At 42.9% G+C, this 24749-nt stretch overlaps 1 protein-coding gene across 1 annotated transcript; it reads left to right on the forward strand.

Annotated features, from left to right (window-relative positions):
• The first annotated feature begins 216 nt into the window (after positions 1-216).
• LOC141250143 (uncharacterized) lies at positions 217-2577 on the forward strand. Its single transcript, XM_073669877.1, has 6 exons — positions 217-374; positions 481-1252; positions 1455-1482; positions 1620-1735; positions 1817-1925; positions 2567-2577. Exons 1-6 carry the CDS (start codon positions 217-219, stop codon positions 2575-2577), a joined length of 1194 nt encoding a protein of 397 aa, XP_073525978.1.
• Positions 2578-24749: the final 22172 nt, after the last annotated feature.

Consider the following 24749-nt stretch of genomic DNA (forward strand, 5'->3'; position numbering starts at 1 on the left):
GCCTTTGATTCTACTTTAATCAGACGGTTGTCATTCGTTCCTATTTCTCACCACTTAACTCTTTTTCACCTGAACCTGATCCTTAAATTAATGTAATTTATAATAATAAGAGATTGACTATCTTGACAAGGATTCCCTTTTATTAACCATCAATAATAATAATAAAGTACATACGTACGATAGGAACCGTACCATATGTACATACAAGACGTATAAATGAATGGAAACAAATTATGTGGTGGCAACTGGAATGCATATTGCCTTATTTTGTATTATGCGCCTCAAATTCCCCCAATTGCTAAGGTTGAATCCGTGCAGGCAAATGACAAAGCCTGTGTGCCCACACAAATACCATGTGCACTCCCTCACCCCTTGTATTGCCTTTCTCATATTAATACCATTGGCACCTCCCTCCCCTCTTCATGCATAAAACCCCGATCTCAACAACATAATTCAAATACACAGTTCAAATATGTGTAGATCTGACGATCAGAAATTCGGGTCACACCGACTCGACCCTCGCCTGTTGACAGCCACCGCTTTCTACCTCAAACTCAAACTACTCTCAACCACTCTCCACGTCGACAACACCCTGACCCTCGTCTACCTCCCCCGGATCAACGCCTGTCCGCTGGAGGTTAACGGGTCAACAATCCGATCAGACTCGCCGGCTTACGTCACGTTATACAGATTGGTCAACGCGGGGGTGGACGATGCGGTGTTCGGGTCGATGGAGCGGATCAGAGTGGGTGACGGTGCTAGATTTGAGGTTTACATTCGGGAGGAGAGGCTGATAAAAGGTGTTTTCAGGAGACTGAAGAACGGAGAAGGGTGGCGCGTGGACTGCACGTGCGTATTGGAGGGTGAGGTGGATGGGCTCGCCGTCGAGGAGGTCGAGGTTTGCGTGGCGGCAGAGGGTGTGAGGATGAGAGAGAGGGTGGTTGTGACGGAGAGGGTACGGCGGCGGAGGCGGCATGGGGCTTTAGAGGAGATTCCAGAGGAGGAGGAGGAAGAGGGCAACGGCGCGTGGGGTGATGAAATTTCCACGTGTTCATCGAGTTGTGAGTGTGGGTGTGAGAGTGGATCGGACGGTGGGGAGGAGGTGGATGAGGATCGGATGGTGGTGGAGATGGAGGAGGAGATGGAAGGTGTGAGATGGGCAGTTGATGTGGGGATATGGGTAGTGTGTTTGGGCGTTGGGTATTTGGTTTCTAGAGCTTCGGCTAAGACCTTGCGAAGAAGAAGAATCTTAGTATGAACTTTGAGTTGTGCGTGTGAGTTACTTGTGTATCTAGAAAGTTTGTAACGGTAAATTGTAAATACTAAATGTCTGACATCAAAAGTTTGTCCGGTTTTCATACTAGTTTAGAGGATAACTTATAATAGAGCTCTAAAAAGTAAAATAGTTAATCGTAATCGTAATCGCAATCTTTCGTTCATAAATTCTCTCACAGTATACAATCGTTCATAAATTCTCTCACAGTATACAATTAAAACAGCTGGTTGTTATATGTCGCAGCAAATATTTTTACTAATCATTGTATACGAAAACGTCACGTTTTATGCAGTATAAATCATCACGGGGTATAAATTAAACCCCGTCCCGACATTTGACAAAGACGCATCACGTGACGCCACCTGCAGCGAAGCTTGTGACGTTCTGACGCTGCCTCCCAGTGACGCTAGAAGCCATGCCTCCCGTGACGACGTGTGCAGAGGGTCTCGTGACGCGGATGTATTTTTGGCTATAAAAGTCTAAACACATCCAAACCCTTCCCACAACACAATTCCGCTGCCCCTTTGCTCCCTTTTGCAGTTCTCTCTCAGTCGAGATCCAATCTTGCTTGTTTCGATTCAATCTGGTGCTCGTAGGTCTCTCGTTTTGTTGTTCTTCCTTCACAAAGACCGAATCCGAAGTTCATATGGTTAGTTCTTCAATTTTTAGCTTGTTTGAGTTGTTGTTTATATAGATCTATAAGTTTTCAATTTTTTTTTTTGAGGATTTAGTAGTTATATGTGTTAATTTGTTGAATTAAGGTGATATTAATGCATAATATTGTTGAAACCTTGAAGTATATATGGAAGGTTTGAGTTGATTTGGAAGTTTTTTGGATGGATAGGTTTATAGGTTGAATTTTTGGTAGTTTAAGTATTTAATCTTGTTAATTAGTTAAAATAATGTGAATTAGTTAAAATTAATTGTTGAAATGTTGATATATATTGAGGTTTTAGTTGTAGTACTGATTTTGTGGGTATTTGGTTGTATAGGAATTTTATATATAAATTGTTATGATTTTTGGTGGATTTTCTATGTATTTAGGCAAAATAATTAGATTTAATTAATTTTTTTGGTTAAAATGTGGAAATTTTGGTTGATTATAGTTGTAGTATTGAATTTGTGTGTATTTGGTTTTGTAGGTATTTTCTAAGAATTGTTCTAATTTTACGTGGATTTTTTAGGAATTTAGGTAAAAAAAATAGATTTATTAAATTTCTATGGTTAAAATGTGGAAATTTTTGTTGATTGTAGTTGTAGTATTGAATTTGTTTGTATTTTGTTGTATAGGTAATGTATAAGAATTGTTGTATATTATTGTAGTATTTGTTGGTATTTGGGTAAAAAAAATTGATTTAAATTAATTTTATGTTAGGAATATTGAGATTTTTGGTGATTTTAGCTATATATGTTGTTTAATACCATTGCGTATAAAAATTATTTTAGTAGTGAGTATGTTAAGTGGATTTGGTATTTTGGTAATTATTAATGTTGAATTAGTAGGAAAACAGTTTTCAACAGTTGGGTTTGAGGTTCGATTGATAGTTTTCGAAACGAAGTGTCGTATGTTTGCTGGATTGGGCTGAGCTTGCACTAGAACTCTAGGCCATGACGCCCAGTACGTGCAACGCCGTGACGCTCAGTACGTGCACGGCCGTGACGTCTGTGGCTACCAGAGCTGTGACGACTTCATGGCTTCCAATATCGTCCTGTGTTTTTGAATGCATCCCGCGTTTAGTTTGTTGTTAGTGTATGGTCATTTACATTTTAACGTTGTGTATGCAGGATCGTCTAAAGAGGATGGTGAAGAAGGTTGGTGGCATAGGATCCCGATCAGCACGGTACCAGAAAAGGGATGCCGTCATGAATGCCGAGGAGACTGCGCGACTGGCTGCGGAGGAAGCGGCCAGAGCAGAAGCAGAACTGGGCGCACATGTGGCCCGGAAGAAGAAGCGGGGGTCTGAAAGAGCATCCGCCTCGGCCAACTACACACCTGCGAGACATTCTGTCTCCGGGGATGGCCGATAATGCGAGTCTGAGGAGGCCCCGTACCCGTATCCAATGTACCCGGAGGCATCCGGGTCACGCCATTCCATCTCCGGTGTGGGGGTGGAAGAGTTCATGGGAGACGCATCGTCTTCCCAACAGTTGATGTTGGGTTACTACGGTGCCCAACAAATGGGTGGTGGGTCTGATTACCACCAAGGAGGCGGGTCTGGACACCACGCGGGCGGGGGATCGGAATTCCACTACGGTGGTGGCTCCGCAGGGTCACACTACGAATGCGGCGGTGGCTTGCAACCGTACTACGGTGGTGACTATGAACCCCATCAAGGAGATTGGTCCACCTTCTGCCATGATCGGGGTATGGATGGAGGAGAGGAAGAGCCTCATGGTGAGGAATGGGCTCATGATGCGGAAGAGGAGGACGCTGGATTGGAGGTATGTTTAATATAGTGTAATATTGTTAACGATAAGTTAAGTTTAATAAACCCGATCACGAATGTTTCAATATTACATATGTCTTCTAGGACGGGTGGAGGGGCCGAGAACGGTGGGACGCCCCACGGGATGAAGAGCGGCGCGCAGGTGAGCGGCGCGCAGCTGAGGGTGTGGCATGGAGGAGGACGTCCAGAGGACACGTAGGAGATCGAACAGGGCTATCACCATTGATCCCTTCATGACCGTAGGGGTTAATGGTGGTCCGGAGAACCCTGAGCTGCTTAGTGGGTTCACTGCCCACGTTGCGTACGACATATGGAAGGGAAAGGTAAGTTACATTTTAATGAAATGTACTTAAGTTCCCGTACGATGTTGTCCCATAAATTTTAAACTCGATATGTAGGGTCGTACATGCAATTTCCAGTTCCGTCATAAGATGTTGGGAGCTTGGAAACCAGACAAGGGGAGCCCCATGTTGTTCGCTGCCGTTGATGCCCAGCTTCACCACATCCCGGACTTGATGTACGAGCACGTGGACAGGGAACTGTTCATGGCGTTCGTGGAGAGGTGGAAGCCCGAGACCAACTCATTTCACCTACCTTTTGATGATATGACAATCACCCTGCACGACGTATACCAGCAGATGAAGCTACCCATAAGTGGCTGGGGAATGGGTGCCTCCGAGATGCAACGCCTTTTCGGGAAGACTACCGATCTCTCCGCGAAGGTGGCCGAGGCAAAGGCATTTTCGGCGTGGATGTGAGCGACACGGGTGTCGCCCATGATAAGCTTAGGGCAGCATGCACCAGCCACCAATGCCTATCTCTCACCCCGCACGTTGCAGCCTCGGGGTATCTACTCCATCTTTTGGGTAGTTCTCTGTTCCAGGATAGGTCACGGAACAAGATCCCGTTGTCGAACATAGAGTATGTCCGGGACCTTGACGAGGTTGGGGAGTGGGCATGGGGCGCCGGTCTGCTAGCTTCTACATACCGGGAGCTAGGAAAGGCTTCCAGGGCTGGTTGCAACCAGGTTTCGGCTTGTTATACGCTCGTGATGGTAAGTAATTGTATGTCAATTAAAACATGTGTATATCTATAACTCCGCTATGATAATGTTTTCGACATAAAATGTAGAGCTGGATATACAACTACTTCCCGACGTTTAGGCCACACCTAAGTAGGTGGGAAGGTGGGCGACCTCTGGCCATGAAATGGGCCCCCATGCCATGTCCGGTCACGGGAGAAACTACCGTGCCGAGCTAGATGCCATGCAAGCGGCCGAGGTACGTATTGTGCAGTGTGAAATGTAGGTGTAAATAAATGTCTACTTTCTATTGTAGGCTTACTCTAACACTTAATTCTAAATTCAGGTTGACTGGTTGTCCTACGGTGTCCTGGACTTTGATGATCCGGAGCTCACGCCATCTCTATTCCATGGTGTGCTGGGCTTCTCCCACGACATCATTGAACCCTACATGCCCGACCGAGTTTTGAGGCAGTTCGGCATAGTCCAGTGCATTCCGGCACCATTGATCGCACCTTCGAGAGCGCTCCGGCCACGGTCGATAGGTGGCTACAGGGTCGAATACACGATGACGAGTTGGGTGTGGGATGCACATACTTTCCACAGGATATCACTCGGCGCGCTCGGTCCGCAGACTTTGTACGGTTACGATGTAACCGACGACTACATGCAGTGGTATCTGCCTCGCACACACCCTACAATTATACCGCCTATGGCTGAAGATATCGAAGTGGTAAGCCATTTCTTTCCTGCATTTCAATTAGTAATGAGTAGTATACATTGATTTCCTGTAATGTGTTGCGTTATTCGTTCAGTGCATGCAGCGCGTGAAAGGGTACCTTCTGCCTTTCAAGGAGGAAGAAGAATACCCTCCATGAGACATGTGGCACGCCATAAACAACAATCTTCACGAAATGTCTCTGTATGACAAACCTTGATTTGTTCCATGTTATTTGTTGAACCGTTTACCTTTGTAACTCTGAAACTTATTTGTGGATTTCTTTCATGTTATTATTTGAATCCGTGTACCTTTGTAACTTTGAAACTTATTTGTTAGTTAGTGTCATGTTATTTCTTTATCATACTTAATGGATCGATACGTTATGAACACCACCTTACACAAAACCCATCCAAATGACATAACAACTGAAATATAAAGGGACCAACTTCACATAGAACCAACACATACAACATAACCTTGGACAAGGCTTATTTTAAAACACGGAAGCACAACACAACACAACACAACACAACACAACACAACACAACACAACACAACACAACACAACACAACACAATACAACACAACACAACACAACACAACACAACACAACACAACACAACACAACACAACACAACAACATATTGTTGCAACAATTACATGAAACTAGCACGATACACGACATAACACAACTTCATTAGATTGCACACGGTGGACAGATGCGACGTTCACCCGTTGAAGTTCGCAGGGATGCGAGCCAAGAACTCAACTGTGGTGGGATGCATTGGGCGGTCCCTGAATTTCTCATACTCGGGGGGGGGGGGGGGGGCAACTTGTAGTCCACCCTTCCTCGTCAATGGCAGTATCGGGACCTTCGGGATAAGCCCTTATGAACCTCGTCCACTCAGCATACATACTCTTTATCATGCCAAACCTCAGCCTTAGCACTCCTAACATTTTACCCACCCTAGTTGCCTCGTTAAACTTTCTCGAAATAACGTCCCAGTCCAGCTCTGTGCACCCAGGATTCGTACGAATGTAGGTCACGATGGAGGCAAGCATGGCATCATCATGATGATGACTGAAGTCATACGTTTCCATTTGTTCCTGGGATACAAATACGTATGTTACCAAAGTAGGTCATGAAGTTGCAACGTAATGAACACAGAATTAAGGTTTACCTCTGTCCGCGGAACACCGAAGGCTAGCTCCGCTATGGTTGACGTCGACCGTGTCGGTATTGGACGCACGTTGTTAAGATTGTTGTCGAAGGAGAAGTAACGGTAGTAAACCGTACCATCACGGTACCTGATAGAAACCCTATCAAAATTCATCATTAAGTAGAATCGCAAAGGAAATTGTTGTTTTTGACTGAGATTTCTCTTGCCTAGGGGCGAAATTTATAGCAAAATTAGGATGCTTGGATGACTTCCAGCTAGAGTACAGCTCACACCCACGTTCTACATTATTTATCTAGATTCGAGGAGACATATGCCCGGGTCCTATGCTGAAAAGCATGATGTGAACCATAGTGCAATGTCACACCAGTATGGGTGATTTTCATTTTTGGAATCCAATGGTAGATAGTTGTCACCCTTCAAATCATGGCATAATTGGTAGCCCATCTGTGACCTTGGGCTTTGTTCTTTCTAAATGGGCTTCATTTAGTTTAGAAGTCTTTTCTGTTGGGCTGGATCCAGTGTTTGTCTAGGTTATCGTGGGTCTCGGTTTTGATAAGTGTGGGTTACGATGTCATGAATTGATTGAGAAGAAAGTGCGACAAATACTATGTTGAAATCGTAACAACAACGAACTTATTATTACATGGACTTAATAGTAAATTGTCAAACAACACCGTAGTCACCGACATCTACATGAGAACTACGCTGTTTTCTTCCTCGTCTAGATTGTGTATGCCTATCGTCCGCATCAAACTGATAGGCTCCTAACCATGGAACAAGGGGCACAAGCATTTGATAGGCTGATGGTTCATGATGATGGCTCCACAACATGTTCAATGGTGGGAGTGGGGAGTTCGGATGGATGATAACCTGTGTGGAACAAATAGATATCGAGAGGAGGAGCCCGGTTAAAACACAACGAAGTAGTAAAAAATGCATCTGTAGGGAATTTAACAAAGATACCGAAACCCAGTGATTCTCAAGTGGTATGTGGCCTAGACATATAATCGGGATATGCTGGTCGGGCACATGGTCTGCCGCTGCACGTATGGGCAGGTGAGTGCTGCTGTTGTTTTCCCCAAGGATTACCAACACCACTATGAAGGTTGTTGCAGCAATCGTCCCCATGTCAGGAATGGTGAACCATTTCCACGACGGAGCAGTCAGAAAGGACCACTGCCTGTCTAGCTTGACGATCATCTCTTGCTGAGTGATTGATGAAAATACCATCCTACTTTTGGCCTCCCGGTCGGTTTCGACCATCCTCACCATGGGTTCCCTTACTTGGGGCCAACTGTCTTCTCCCATACCTAGTCCAACAGCGATGGACCTGTATCCACAGTTTCCGTCGGAGACAATCTTGTACCAACCTTGGATGTACTGTCTCATACACTGTGGCCACACCTTGTGATACTTTTTGTTAAGAAGCAGCCTTGGCGCTTTCGTAGGTTGTCCGGGTTCCTTTTCGGGCCGCCTCGAGGTGTTCTTCTGCTTCTTCTGTGGTGACTCGTCCTTGTCAACTTCGGAACTCTCCCACGCACATGGTAACCTCTTATTCAGTGCACCGACCGGCATGCCCTTGTGCTTGAAGTTTGCGGGCTCATCAAGCTTCGTCTCTTCGGGGCGCATTAACTTGTTCAACATTTTGACCGCCTTCAGCTCTACATGCTCTTATATCCGTCATAGACGTGTACATCAAACTTTCCCACACTTGAACTTCTACTCGTCCCGAGTGGAATAAGAATACAACTCAACTTTCAATACAAACCATGTAGAAATCCCATGTACAAAGTCGCTCACATAGAAATAATATTCGTTAACGTTTACTCCCCAATCCAACCCAACCTATACAATATTGTCTAACTCTCAACATAGAATGCTCTCAACCTAATAAAAATAAGTCACTCGTAAAATGTGATCGTGTCGCTCAAGTAACCATAGTCGATATGACCAAAGAACATCCTAAATCTCCTCTAAATGAAAGGTTAAAATAAAAATAAAATCCGAACTCCAACCTAATCATCCCCTCTCCAAACTCCATGTAATGACATACTCCACTAGATAATGTCCATCAACAAACGCAACTCAACCTCCAATTCCTAAGGACAAAATCTAGTATGCATCAAACACCGAGAAAATAAATCTAATCCTAGCATCTAATGTATACCATCATCAATAGTGCTCCACACATCTTCAAAAGAAAGTAATGATCGAAAATACCTCTATAGATATGACAAGTAAGCTCAAAATACTCCATCAAAGAAATCTAATCATGTAAGCTTAAATGAGAGGTGAAAAATAAAATATAATTAATCTACATCTTATCTCTCCTTGTGAAACCTACTCGAAATACTCCTATACTCCAACACTTATATCACCAAAGCTAGGAATAGAGAAAAGAACCATCCCAAACACTCAAATTCTTTTCATTCCAATATGTTGCTTAAACGCCCTTCCGGCTTTTCACTTAACACTCTCATAAAAATGATCTCACCCATCTCACAACTCTCAAAATCTCTTTTTTCAAGGCCTAATACTAGCCATATTTCATACTTATTGTCTGAGCTCCCCGAAAGATTTTCACTTATTCTAGGATTTAATTTTTGGCTCTTTAACATTTACGCCTCTATTATTTTTATTATATTTTTCTTCAGATTTATAGAGAATGTACAAATAGTGAATATAAATCTACTTCCCCACACTAAAACCAAGCATTGTCCTCAATGCAAATATCGGACAAATATGAAGAGCACGAGGAGAATAAAAGAATATCGCTACTGTTTTGGTGGTGGTGGTGAATAATCCGGGTAGTGAAACCTAGAAAAAACATCCCACTGCTACATCTCTTGCAAAATCAAATTCATCTTCTCCTCTTGGTGAGCCCAGCGACTGTCCTGTCCATCCCAACGAATGTCTTGGACCGTAGTGAAATCAATAAAGCGCTAGTCCAAGATCTACACACCGTTGTAGGACATGCTTCCATAGTCAACACCCATCAGTGCAGGTCCGTGATCGGCTGCCGGAGGAGGAGGTGGTGGAACATAAATCCTGGAAAATGTGCAAAGGTCCTAATCTGTATATTTCTCGCACGGGAAAGGAAAAGGCTCGGACATAGGAAGCTTAAACGAATGCACATTCAAGGAGCCAAATAGATAAGTATGTACCTCCCGCGATATTCCAATCCCATAGTGTGGTCCCTGCTCATAAACAATGCCAGATCTCATTATGTGAAAGCCCCATATGCGCACATCATTAAACTTGTACAAGTGGGACACGAGAACCTTGTCGAGACGCACAATTCTCAATGCGTCAAGAAATCATTCCCCCGATGCATATCTTCCCTCGATATCTCCCTGGAACTTCTTGCAGCTCCTCAAAATATAGCGGTCCTACCCATAATCACAATCCCATTCCGTGTAAACGTCCAAATTGCCTTCAAGTCCGTGATAGAGATCTTGTTCACCACCGCTTGTCCATAGAAAGCCAAATGGATCGCCTTGTGGGTGATACGATTGCATGGGTGAGACCACTGGTAGTTATAATTCGTGACAACAGTGTCATAGTTCAAACCTGTGGACCGGAACCTAAATTTGAATGGTCGATGCTGCTACCGGTTCGGAGTTTACTCCGAAAATACCCCGCAACTCTACTATCCTCGCACCCAAGTCAAACTTAATTTTCCTTGTGCGCTCGCCGATGTGAAGAGTTGAAAGAAACTCTCGTTTCCAACTCACAAAGGTGGGGGAGGATTCGTCAACAAAACCGCAAAGACCGACATGCACAAACATCTCCCTAATACAAGTGTCGATCCACAACTCCCGGTTGAAGTTGGTATCAAAAAATATGGTGTTCATGATATCCCAGTTGCATACACTATCCCATATCGTAGCCGGATCGACGACCTTCTTAACCTTTTTTGCAGGAGGACCACAGCTTGAGCCGGCCCCGGAGGACAAAGCTCGGCCAACGGTACTCATTCTCGAAATAGGAATTGAAAAGATCGAGCAAAGAAAATTACCAAAAATTGAAGAACAGTAATGGAGGCGACACGGATTGGTTTCGGCGGTCACTGGAATTAAATCTGGAATTTGCTAGTTTCTCTCGGTGCGGACGCAGGTTCACAACGGCGGTCGCCGTAAATCTTGAATTAAATTTGAAGTTAATAGTTATTGTCAGCGGAGAATGGAAGGAAATACCTTGAACGGAGGAGCGGGCGCCAATAGCTTGAGGTGGCCGTTGAAATTTGATATTGAAGCTCCTACACAGAATTTGAAGGACGGGAAAACTTGGTGAGCAAAGAACTGCTTCTCTAGGTTCCCAAACCACTTCCAAATTCAGGAAACAAATTGTCAAAGTGTAGATCTGGGAAGCACGAACCCTGTGGTACTTGTGGCACATGCTAATCTTGGTTAAGTCTCCCAGAAATCGCGTTTGAAGTTGCGAGCGGTGGGTGCTTAAACTCTTGGAGCGGTCTCTGAAATGATGCTGGGAAAAACTCAACTTGCACTAAAAATTCGAGGGGGGGAGGGGTACTCTGGGTTTTGGGGTAAATTTTATGGGTTTTGTGATTGATTAGAGAAAGATGAGGGTGTATGTATTGTGTTTTGATTGTTAGGGTTTACTAAGAGTAGGGTGGGGAAGAAGAAGAAGAATAATAGGTAGGGGCATTTTGGGATTTCTAGGTTTCTCATTTAAATTTCAAGAATCCTCACAAAACGCTACTATACTCATCCAACTCATTCTTTTCACAAACCTCTCTTGTCTTTCGGTTTGATCTCCTCGAACATCTCAATACCTAAAAAATGCTCTTTTCCCTCGGTTCTTATCTCATTCCCTCATATTCCGCTCTATTATTTTACACTCTATTTTTGTTCACTCATGTATTTTTCACACTCTGAATGTTTTCCTCGCAAAACCTTTCTTTCACTCGGTTTTGAAAACATTGGTTTCAAAAGATAGAACGATTTTTACACAATATAGCTGTGGAAACCGACACATTGACTCGACCTCAGCTAAGAATTCAAAATGCAAGCTACAATAAGAAAAAGAAAACTACCTTGCTCGGATTTCCTCCCGAGAAGTGCCTCATTTAGAATCATCACTTGACTCCTATCATGTCTCAACTCACGGATGAGTCGTCCGAGTTCCTGGGAACCTTGACTCGCCAACCTTGGTAACGACGAGGATCTAAGGTCGTGTGAGTACGCCCTTGTTGGCGTTTCTTCTTAGGCTTCTTAGCCTTACTTACGGACTTTGTATCGACTTCCCCACACTTAGGTTTTTCGGGGAGTCCTTTAGCAATTCACTTACCCTGCACATAAGAATCAACAATTTATTTGTGTGGGGTGATTGCCCCAAATCATCATTGTCCAAGCATGAAACAACTGCGTCAATCCCATATAGAGACTGCACCGATGGTTCATTAGTGGTTTTCCCATCCATTGTGAAGGTGATGGTCTTACCACCATGTCCCATCATAGTCTTGCTAGCTCGCACATTAATTATCACGCTTGCGATCCTCATAAATGGTCTCCCTATAATTATGGGGACTACCTTAGCCTCACTACCTTGGCCTCACCCACACACACCCATACGTTTTTCCACCTTACCCAATGGGAGTATGTTAGTCTTATTGGCCATTTGAATGGCGACTCTAGTGTAATGCATTGGTGCAAGGACAAGGTCATAATATAAATAAAAAGGAAGGACATTTATTGACGCACCTAGATAAAGCAAAACTCAATTGATGTCCATTTTCCCAATGTTGATCGGAATTGTGAACATGACGGGATCCTCCTTCTTTCCCGGCATATCTTCAAGATTTTGAGTACGGTGTTGTCCCCCGTCTTCTTTTTGAGAGCTCTTATCTCTTGCTCTTCTTTCCTCGCTACCATCTCTTCTAGGAATCTTGCAGCGACCAAGTTTGCTTTCATCTCCGCATACAAAGATGTGTTCTCCTTGATGTTGTTGAACACCTTGAGAATATCTTTGTTTGTTTAGAGTAACCTCATCTGACTTAGAACGGTTGGGAATGGAGGCTCATATGGTAGCAACCCTTCATGAACCTCTGTTGGGTTCTCACTAGTCATGGCCGCTACACGTCAAACAACATAGGAATTTATGGTATCATCGTTGTCTGAAGTATCATCATTGATCATGATTGGATGATGACGAGTGCCTGGTTGTGATAGACAACTTCCCTCAGATTCACAACTTATGACTATAGGACGGTAATGACCTCCGAGGAGACGGACCGGCCCAAATTGTAGATTTTATCTGAGATTCTGATTTGTTTTTCCCCATTTTATTAGTTGTTTTGATTATTTTATTTTCCTTTGACTAGATACTATATAAACCATTTGAAATTAGGTTAGATGAGACCTTGGATTCTTTTTCCTCTTCATCCTTAGAAATTCAGCAGCCAAGAAGAAAACTTCCACCTTTGTTCCACTTTCATCATCCTCCCTGGTTAGTTTTCATCCATATTATGTATTGCTTTCAATTGGGTATGTCTGGCTAAGATCCTAATAGTTCACTCTTAGGTTGAAACCATTATTCTAGGAAAAGTTTGTGAGAATTCTTATGTTTATGTTCTAAGTTTAATTTCAGGATTGTTTTATGATCTCTTGTGCTTTATTGTCTATTGCTTAATCTTGATTTTATCTAGGTGCGCAACTAGGTTGATTATTATCCATCATATTGCTAGGCTTGATAATTCGATTTGAAAAGTCTTGTCTTTTAGGTAGCGAGCAGAATTTGCATAGACTATTTGTGAGTGCTTATTTTGTAGAGATTATAAACCTGTGTCGAGTATCGGCTATTTGCCAATGGTATTGCATAGGCCTACTTATCTTTGATTTTTATGCTGTTGCGCTTTTGAACCTTAGGATTTCTTTGGTTATTGCTTACAACAAGGGTTTCTAGGACTATTTGGACTAGTTGCTATCTACGAATAAAGAGTAGGACAATCGGATTAGATAATTAAGAATATAGGATTAATAGAATTCGGTGATCAACATTCCATAAGAATAATGCTTTGATACTAAAGGAGTGAGTTTTCCATCATTATTGTTTACAAAATCAACATTATTTGCTTTATTATTGCTAGTTTAAAATTACAATAAAAAAAACCCTAGTTACTACTAGGTAACGCAATAGAAATAAACTATCGTTGTGGCTCTCTTGGGATTCGACTCCGACTTACCACTTTACTAGTGGATTGTTTAGTTGGCTCTCTTGGGATTCGACTCTGACTTACCGACTTACCCCATCGCCTCTGTCAGTTGGCCCATCTGGTCGAACAATAGGAGGTGGACGTTGAACCATGATCAGATAGCCCACGTGATGGGAGTGAGCAAAAGGCCGAAATAGGATAACGACGTGGATCATGATACAGTGACAGATTGGTGGATGAGGGGTTCAGGAGAGACTTACGACGCCAAGCGCACAACTGATACTTCAATTGCCTTCCTGCCGTGGCGCATCATCCAAAAGGTGGTGGCAATGTGTTTTGGGAACAAGGCCGAGAATAGTAAGATCTCGGTGAACTAGTTGTTTCTGATGTACACGTTCTCGTTTGAATGCGAGTTCTATGTTCCTGATTGGCCGAGTCAGTTTGTGTTATAGTGTCAAGAGTCATGGAAGGCGCACTACGGTGACATCGTTGTAGGGGGGATGATCACCCTCCTTGCCATTAAAGCTGGTTGTCCCCAGCGCGATCAGCCCATCCTGGGGAGTTGTCTGTATGACGAGCAGTGGTGTCTGCGGAACTTATGGTTGAAGTGGAAAGACGAGGGACTCTTGTACCAGTTCGGGCGCGGCTTCCAGATCAGATTCCCGTGAGAAGAGCCCGTCGTATTCGATACATGGTCTGATATGTACATCCAGCCCGACGTCATCCCATCAGGTCAGCATTTTCCCATCCCTGCTCCAGCTCCTACACGTGCACCTGCCCCTCCATTCTTCCCCGCACCTGAGCAACCTCACTTTTACTCCGATGCCGGCGCAAGTGGCTCTGGTTCCCAGAGCTACTCCGATGAGCTGTACTGGCGGACGCATATGGCTCACCAGATGGGCCAACTGACAGAGGCGATGGGGGAGATGAGGATGACGACGAAGGCGATCTTCCGAAACAAGGAGGCGTTCTAGGCTGACATGATGAGTCTGCGGGAGGAGATGAGGCGCGACCAAGAGTACCAGCGCCATCAGTGGCTATTACAGGAGCAGCAGTGGAAACAGGTCAGATCCGACTACCCAGATCCCGCGCATGCTGATGATGAGGATGACGACGACGACTACGACGATGACGACGATGATGATGATGATGCCGAGGAGTGATTGGGGTACCTTCTCCCTCTTCCTTTTTTATGATGTCCTCTTTTGCTGCATTGAGGACAATGCGCTATTCAAGTGTGGGGAGAGGAGTTGACGTGCCGAGGAGTTCTATGATGCTGTTTTTGGTTTTCTTTTGCTATTCCGCTGATTTTCTTTATGTTTTTCGAGTCTTTGCTGAATTGTTTTGGTTGTTTTTCGATCGAGTCTGTATGAATATTTCTTGAACTCTTGCATCGTTTTATGTTTAAGAAAAAAATTAGAAAAAACTCAGGAGAGTAAAAAGTGAATGTATCGAAAAGGGGGGCTCCAACAAAAGAATTAAAAAAAATCAGAAAAAAAAATAAAAATAAGAATAAAAACCTGGCAAGTAAAAAAAATAAAAAGGAAAAGGTTGGTTCCTGAAAATAAATAAAAAGAAAATGGTTCTACCACTTAGGATTTTGGTGAAAACCCGAAAGGGCGCCGGATTTACATTGTTTGTGATTGATTCTATTTGATTGCATCTATATTAGCGTCGGAGACATAAGAAGGGAGTTGAAGGAATGTCTAGGGTTTTAGGATTCACCAAGGAGGGATAAGAAGTTAGTTTTAGCCTTTTATATCTTTGTTTATGAGCTTATTATTAGTATCCATACTTTGCATGCTCACCATTTCACTAGTTTATCAGATTTTTGCTACACATTATTGGCGGTTGTGTTAGATTCTAGGATTAGAGTTCTATTTCTTGGAGTTTGATGCATATTGTTGTGGTTGTGCTATGTAGATTTTTGAAATAGGATTGGTGGTTGTGATGTATGGATTGTTTATATTATTTAGTGGTTTAGGACATTACTTGAAGAGGAGGAATAAGAAGTGAATAAGCGAGTGGGAGACTCGATTTTATCTTCATTATGATATTTTTATCTACCCTTACCCTTAGAGGAGATTAGGATTTCACTTGTGCTTTAACGCACACCACTTGGTTCGATTTTGCCATTATTATGGAGTGGTGACATATGAAGTGGAGAAATAAGGAGGGTTTTGGGTAGGACATCTCAGAGACATAAGAAGATAGATCGGAGTTAGGTTAGTGCTCGATTACACTTGGAGTTTGAAGTATAGTGTCTAGCAAGCTTTCTCTACACTTACTGTAGACCTTTGTACTTTTATGAGGAGTGAGTTTTATTTTGCTTACTTGAGGATGAGCAAGGTTTAAGTGTGGGGAAGTTTGATAGGAGCTTATTATATGGTGTTAACTAGCAACTATTAGCTTAGGATTAGTGGTGTTTAGGTGCTTATTAAGTGGTATTCCCGGAATCCGGTATGGTGTTCATTTATGGATTTGCGGGATGCTCGTAAGCGGTATTTTGTGGTTTTATTATGGAGATCCCGTTTGTGCTCACTTTTAGTGCATTCGGGACGGAGCTAGAGAGAAGGATACCACACCTACACCTATGGAGAAGCCGAGAGGCGAAGCCGAGCTGCCTCGAAGCTTGTAGAAGACCGAAGACCGACTCGAGAGAGGACGTCACGACCGAGAGGAGGTGTCGCGACCGAGATCCGGCCCTAGAGAAGAAGTCATGACTGAGACTACATGTCGCGATCGAGACTTAGCCTCAGTTGACATGTCTCGACCGAGACCATCCTGTCGCGATCGCGACTTTTCCCGACCTGAAAACTGAGGCCACATCGCTATCGCGACCTACATGTCTCGATCGCGACACGGAGACGGACCGGCCCAAATTGCAGATTTTATCCGAGATTTTGATTTGTTTTTCCCCATTTTATTAGTTATTTTGATTATTTTATTTCCTTTGACTAGATACTATATAAACCTTTAGAAATTAGGTTAGATGAGACCTTGGATTCTTTTTCCAACTTCATCCTTAGAAATTCAGCAACCAAGAAGAAAAGCTTCCACCTTTGTTCCACTTTCATCATCCTCCTTGGTTAGTTTTCATCCATATTATGTATTGCTTTCAATTGGCTATGTCTGGCTAAGATCCTACTAGTTCACTCTTAGGTTGAAGCCATTATTCTAGGAAAAGTTTGTGAGAATTCTTATGTTTATGTTCTAAGTTTAATTTCAGGATTGTTTTATGATCTCTTGTGCTTTATTGTCTGTTGATTGATCTTGATTTTATCTAGGTGCAGAACTAGGTTGATTATTATCCATCATATTGCTAGGCTTGATAATTCGATTTGAAAAGTCTTGTCTTTTAGGTAGCGAGCAGAATTTGCGTAGACTATTTGCGAGTGCTTATTTTCTAGAGATTATAAACCTGTGTCGAGTATCGGCTATTTGCCAATGGTATTTGCATAGGACTACTTATCTTTGATCTTTATGCTGTTGCGCTTTTGAACCTTAGGATTTCTTTGGTTATTGCTTACAACAAGGGTTTCTAGGACTATTTGGACTAGTTGCTATCTACGAACAAAGAGTAGGACAACCGGATTAGATAATTAAGAATATAGGATTAATAGAATTCGATGATCAACATTCCATAAGAATAATGCGCTGATGCTAAAGGAGTGAGCTTTCCATCATTATTGTTTACAAAATCAACATTATTTGCTTTATTATTGCTAGTTTAGAATTACAATAATAAAAAACCCTAGTTACTATTAGGTAACGCAATAGAAATAAACTATCATTGTGGCTCTCTTGGGATTCGACTCCGACTTACCACTTTACTAGTGGATTGTTTAGTTGGATATCTTTGATATGAACAACGACTGTTTTACGCTTGTCACCTTGCACATTCGAAGTAATGTGAGAACCACAGTCGGTACCTAATACCCGATAATTGGATCTAGTTGATAAGATTTCAATAACTTGTTTACCTGAAGAAGAGACACCCTTCTTCTTATCTTCCATATACTTTGGGCAATTTCTCTTCCAATGCCTCTTAGCCTTACAGTAGAAGCACTCATGCTCAGCAGCCACCCTTACTTTCAGTGCAGGTACCTTGGGTTGAACAATATTCTTGCCCTTCCCTTGGTATTGATGCTTCTTCTATGGGCCTTTCTTGAACCCTTTTCATTTATTGATCATAAGAACATCTCTCTTAGAGCCAACCAAGACATTTTGCTCTGCAGTTTTGAGCATAGCATGCAGCTCATTGAGGGTCTTAACCATGACTCCCATATGATACATCTTCCTAAAGTTGGAAAACCCATCATAAAGGGAATGCAATCTATAGCCATATCAATGTTTTATGGGCTACCAAGTCTAGCCATCATGTCAAACAGGCCTATCCTGTGAAAAACATGCGGTCCTACTGGTTTCCCTTTGTTAAACTTGCTCTGCAATATGGACTTGAGGGTCTCATACCTCTCAATTCTTTCTTGCTCTTTGAAAAGATCTCCAAGACTTTTCATTACGGTGTATGTATCCTAACTTTTAAACCTCTGTTTGAGACCAGGCTCCATAACAGCAAGCATGAGGCAAGTTACACCTCTTGACCGTTCATAAATTCTATTGTGGTTGGCCTTATCCTCATCATATGAGTCGTCAGTCAATTTAGGATTGGGTGTGTCTAAGACATCCTCTTTTTCCTCAACTCTAAGAACAATTCTTAGATTCCTTTCCCAATCGAGGAAGTTGGTGTCCTTTAGTGACAGGCGTTTTACCGGTCGTTGTTCCTGTCAAAGATAAATCCAACTAACTATCCACTAGTGAAGCGGTAAGTCGGAGTCGATTCCTCAGGGAGCCACAACGATAGTTTATTTCAATTGTGTTATCAATAGTAACAAAGGGGGGTTTTGGTTTGTAAACTTATGAAAGAAATAGTAACTGAATGCGTTGGATTTGTTAAACTTATAATGATGAAAAGCTCACTCTTTCAGTCTCAGCACATTATTCTTATGGAAAGTTGATCATCGAATTCTAATAAAGTTATGTTCTTTTAAATAAATAATCAAGTTGTCCTACTCTTTGTTCGTAAATAGCAACTAGTCCAAATAGTCCTAGAAACCCTTGTTGTATGCAATAACCAAAGAAATCCTAAGGTTCAACTACTCAACAGCATAAAGATCAAAGAGAAGTAGGCCTATGCAATACCATTGGAAAATCACCGATACTCGACACAGGTTTATAATCTCTACAAAAGAAGCACTCGCAAATAGTCTATGCTAATTCTGATTGCTACCTAAAAGACAAGACTTTTCAAATCGAATTATCAAGCCTAGCAATATGATGGATAATAATCAACCTAGTTGTACACCTAGATAAAATCAATACCAATCAATGACAATAAGCACAAGAGAAAATAAAACAATGCTAAAATTATTATTAGAACATAAACATAGAATTCTCACAAACAATTCCTAGAACAATGGGCTCAACCTAAGAGTGAACTCGTAGGAACTTAGCCAGACATAGCCAAGAGAAAGCTATATATAATTATGGATAAACTAACCAGGGATGAAGGTAGAAGATGGTAGAAAGGTGTCAGCTTTCCTCTTGGTGGCTGAATTTCTAAGAACTTGATTGTGAAAAGTGGCAAAAGAATAACTAACTGATTCTAACCTAAAAACTAAGGGTTTATATAGTACCCAGCCTAAGAAATATAAAATAACTGAATTATAAAAGATAAAATGGGAAAAACTAATAAAAACTGATTAATTCCCGACCTTGGATCTGCATTTTGGGCCGGGTCCGTCTAAAGTCGCTGTCGCTACTTCAGAGTCGCGATCGCTACTTTTCTCCAGTCTTCCAGGAACGGCTTCACTCGTCGCTACTTCATGGGTCGCGATTGCTACTTTCACTTCGAGGCAAAGTCTCGATCGAGACATTATAGTCTCGACCACGACATCTTCACCGAGGGCAAATCTCGATCGAGACACCAAAGTCTCGACCGAGACATCTTCTCCGTAGCTCGTCTTTGTCTTGAAACCTTCCCTCGGACTAGTCTTCGGTCTTCTGTAAGATTCCGAGGCAGCTCGGCTTCGCCTCTCCGCTTCTCCATGGGTGTAGGTGTGGTCGTCTTCTCTCTAGCTCCGTCCCAAATGCACTAGAGGTGAGTACAAATAGGATCTCCATAATACAATACCGCAAAATAAAGCTTAAGAGCATCCCGCGAATCTATAAGTGAACAGTCATACCTGATTCCGGGAATACCACTCAATAAGCACCTAAACACCACTAATCCTAAGCTAATAGTCGCTAGTTACACCATATAATAAGCTCCTATCAAACCTCCCCACACTTAAACCTTGCTCGTCCTCGAGTAAGCAAAATAAAACTCACTCCTCCTAAAAGCATAAAGGTCTACAGTAAGTGTAGAGAAAATCTGCTAGCGACTATACTCCAAACTCCAAAGTGTAAATAAGCACTAACCTACTCCGATCTATCTCCTTATGTCTCCGAGATGTCCTACCCAAAACCCTCCTTATTTCTCCACCTTCATATGTCACCACTCCATAACAATAATAAAATCGAACAAAGTGGTGTGCTTTTAAGCACATGTGAAATCCTAATCTCATCTAAGGGTAAGGGTACATAAATATGACATAATAAGGATAAAATCGAGTCTCCCACTCACGTATACACTTCTTATTCCTCCTCTTCGAGTAATGTCCTAAACCACTAGATATAATGATAAATCCATAAATCACAACCACCAATCCTAATTTAAAATTTTGCATCATACAACCACAACAGTATGCATCAAACTCCAAGAAATAGTGAACTAATCCTAGAATCTAACTTAACCGCCGAAAATATATATATATATAGCAACCTAATAAACTAATGGAATGGAAGGCATGCAAAGTGTGAACAACAATATGCTCATAAATAGAGAGATAAAAGGCTAAAACTAACTCCTTATCCCTCCTTGGTGAATCCTAGAAACCCGGTACATCCTTCTACTCCCTTCTTATGTCTCTTGCGCCATTAGATATGCAATGAATAAATTAATCACAAAACAATGTAATTCCGGCGCCCTTTTGGGTTTTCACCAAAATCAAAGTGGTAGGAACTATTCTTTTCTATTCTTTTTTATTTTTCAGGCACCAACCTTTTCCTTTTTAATCCTTTTTTGCTTGCCTGGTTTTTATTCTTTATTTTTCGTATTTTTCGTTTCTTTTTCGTATTATTTTCGTCTATTTTTTTCGAATTTTTTTTCTAAACAAAACAAATGCAATTGTTCAAGACGCAACATAAATTCTGGTACAGACTCGATCCAAATACGACTCAAAACAGTTCTGCAGAAAATAAGCAAGAAAGATAGAAAAAACACATAAAACTCCTCCTCGGTACGGTAAATCTCCTCCCCACACTTGAACAACGCATTGTCCTCAATGCAGCAAAAGAGGACCTCATAAAAATAGGTAAGAGGGGGAAATACTGCAATCACTCCTCAGCGTCGACGCCCCGGTCGCGGTCGAGACAAAAAGTCGTGGTCGAGACCTTTTTCGGAATTTTTTTCGCAAAGTCAGGTACCGTCGTCTCGGTCGAGACATTTGTAGTCGCGATCGCTACTTCTCCTCGGGGACGAATTCTCGATCGAGACCCTGTAGTCGCGATCGTGACTTGAGTGATTTCAGGGGGTTTTTCGGTTTTACTCCACCAATGGCTTCTCCCTGCTGACTCCTTAGACTCTCTAATGGAAATGACAAAAACAAAACAAACAAATGGGATTAAAGTTAGTAAAAATCCCCCGGGTTGCCTCCCGGTCAGCGCCTGTGTTTAACGTCGCGGATCGTCGTACAATAACTCATTCGGTGTTTTTCAATCCTTTCCGGATTGCATCATCCAGCAATAATTTCTTGAACCATTGATGGAAAGGTTTGAACCTTAGACCATTCTCCTCTTTCACTACCCATACTTGCTTGGGCTTCTTCTCCTTTTTCTTCTCCCCACCCTTATTCTTGGCTCTACTTTTCGCCTTTCCTTTTGCTTTCTTGGGGCCCTGCACAACAGCTTTAGCAGGTTTCTTTTCCTGTTTGGTTAGCGAGGTGGGGCCTCTACCCAAAACAGCATTAGATCCAAGCTCGGAAATTTTAATGACATCATTTATGCAAAACACAGAGCTATCATCTAGGGGTTGTGGCTTAGTGCCAAATATATTAAATTTAACAACTTCCCCATTAAATCCGAGCGTAAGCGCCCCGGTATCTAAATCTTGCTTAGTGTTAGATGTCCGCATAAACGGTCTACCTAGAAGGACAGGTGTAGCATGCGTCTCATGTTTATCATCCAGCACATAGAAATCAGTAGGGAAAATAAGGTTCTCTACTTTAACCAACACATCTTCGACCAACCCTCTCGGGTAGGTCGTCGATCCATCGGCTAATTGCAAAAGTATTCCTGTTTTACTCATGCGCCTTAGATTTAATGATTCATAAACTGAGTAAGGTAAAACATTTATCGAAGCCCCTAAGTCTAACATAGCTTTGTCAATTCTAGTTGTACCTATGGTACAAGGGATGCTCACCATTCCTGGGTCTGCGCGCTTAGTAGCCATCTTCGGCTGGATGGCTGCGGAGACCCTTCCGCTTACCTGTACCTGCTGCCTCCCTTGCATCTTCTCATTTGCTTTCGTAGTGCACATCTCTTTCAATTGCGTAGCAAAAAGGGGCACCTTCTTGGCGAGTTGGAGTAGATAACTATTCCCCTGGCATTTCCCGAACCTCTTGAGGATCTCATCGTCTTCCCGAACGTCATCCTCAAGAAGTCGCAGTCGAGAGTCAGTGTCGCAGTCGAGACTTTTTCCAGAAAATTTTTCGAAGTCTGGATCACTGCCATCTCGATCGAGACCTTGGAGTCGCGATTGAGAGTTCTCCTCGAAGCCAATGTCGTGGTCGAGAGTTTGATGTAGCGATAGCGAGTTTCTCTCGGGGTTAAAGTCGCGGTCGAGACAATCGTGTCTCGGTCGAGACTTTTCTGCAGATTCGTCCTCCTCTTCCTTTTCAGCGGCCCTTTGCTCTCCTACAGTCGAGATGACACTTACATTCTCTCGCGGTGCTGCTACGGCCTGAGATGGTAACTTTCCCGAGCCTTGCTGTTGAAGATTGTTTACCGCCTCCGCTATCTGAGCAGCCTGCTTCTCTAAGCTCCTTATGCTCGACTTCGTCGTTTGCACGTGTGCTGTAAAATGTTTAGACAAGGATTCGAGCATCTCCCTCAGCGATGGTTCTTCGTTCTTCGGTTGGTATGGCGCACGGTACTGATTGTTGAATTGGTACGGCCTGTTCTGCGCCCCAGATGAATCTCCCCATCGAAATCCGGGATGGTCATTCCCTCTCGGATTGTAGTTTCCCTTTCGCTGGTTGTAATTATTATTGTTGTTCTCGAAGCGAGGTCGGGGAGGTCCGAATCCTCCTACAGCATGCACCTCCGCGATAATCTGGTCCTGGAGCTGTGGACACATATCGTTGGGATGAGTCTCGTCTGCACAAATATCGCAAACTCTCGTAGGCTTCGCATTACCAACGGTGAGGTTCTTTATCATACTCTTGAGCTCGGCTATCTCGCTCTTCCAATCCGGCTCTCCGGAGCACACAACATTGGCTCCCTTTCATGCATACGTCCTTCCGAAGCTCCTCGTGCCCTCGGCAATCTCGTTTAATCGTGCTCTGGCTTCGGCGGGAGTCAAATTCAGCACGCTCCTGTTGCACGCAGCATCCACCAATCGTCTCTCATTATCTAGCAACCCATTATAGAGGTGGGTCACCAAGTCCTTCTCCTCAAACCCGTGAAACGGGCAGCTCGCACACAGTCTCGCGAACCTCTCCACATAATCATACAGCCGTCTCAGCGTCCTGCTGTTCCACCATTGCTATCGCCCTTTTCAATACAACCGCCTTCCTGGACGGAAAGTACTTGTTGAGGAAGGCTTTCTGAAGCTTCTCCCATGTGTCGATACTCCCGGTGGGCAGCAAGTAATACCACTGGCGCGCGGTATCTTTCAGCGTGAGACCAAAGGCTCTCATCTTTATTTGCTCATCTGTGACGTTACTCGGCTTACTGCAGCTGCAGATGTCGTGGAACTCACTGAGATCCATAATTCGGGTCCTCCCCAAATAGGCCATGGAACTTCGGAAGCAAATTGATGAAGCCGGTCTTTAATTCGAACGTGACACCAGCATTCAGGGCAGGCAGCGTCACGCCTAGGTGTTGTTGCGTCAGATCAGGGTCTGTTAGCTCTCGCAACGTTCTGGCCGCCCATTGATTCGATTACCAAATTCTGCAAGGATTGTCGAAGGTTCCGCAGGTGTGTCCTCTCGATCTCTGGAATAAAATCAAGTAAATCGGAATTAGTGGATCGAGTGTGGACCATAAGATAGGTCCACACCAAGATAACACAAAAAGAAGCAAACTATGCAGTTGGCTCCCCGGCAACGGCGCCAAAATTTGACAAGCGTTTTACCGGTCGTTGTTCCTGTCAAAGATAAATCCAACTAACTATCCACTAGTGAAGCGTAAGTCGGAGTCGATTCCTCAGGGAGCCACAACGATAGTTTATTTCAATTGTGTTATCAATAGTAACAAAGGGGGGTTTTGGTTTGTAAACTTATGAAAGCAATAGTAACTGAATGCGTTGGATTTGTATAAACTTATAATGATGAAAAAGCTCACTCTTTCAGTCTCAGCACATTATTCTTATGGAAAAGTTGATCATCGAATTCTAATAAAGTTATGTTCTTTTAAATAAATAATCTAGTTGTCCTACTCTTTGTTCGTAAATAGCAACTAGTCCAAATAGTCCTAGAAACCCTTGTTGTATGCAATAACCAAAGAAATCCTAAGGTTCAACTACTCAACAGCATAAAGATCAAAGAT

The sequence above is a fragment of the Phyllobates terribilis genome, unplaced genomic scaffold (assembly GCF_046119375.1).
Source record: "Phyllobates terribilis strain yellow unplaced genomic scaffold, ASM4611937v1 Scaffold_5396__1_contigs__length_51991, whole genome shotgun sequence".
Lineage (NCBI taxonomy): Eukaryota > Metazoa > Chordata > Amphibia > Anura > Dendrobatidae > Phyllobates > Phyllobates terribilis.

What these genes read in the sequence shown, in the direction of transcription:
- LOC141250143 (XM_073669877.1), top strand. Translation starts at nt 217, where the DNA reads ATGAATGGAAACAAATTATGTGGTGGCAACTGGAATGCATATTGCCTT. An exon ending in TGTGCACTCCCTCACCCCTT is followed by an intron (nt 375 to 480) that starts GTATTGCCTTTC and finishes AAATATGTGTAG; the next exon opens with ATCTGACGATCAGAAATTCG. An exon ending in CGTTCATAAATTCTCTCACA is followed by an intron (nt 1,483 to 1,619) that starts GTATACAATTAA and finishes CATTTGACAAAG; the next exon opens with ACGCATCACGTGACGCCACC.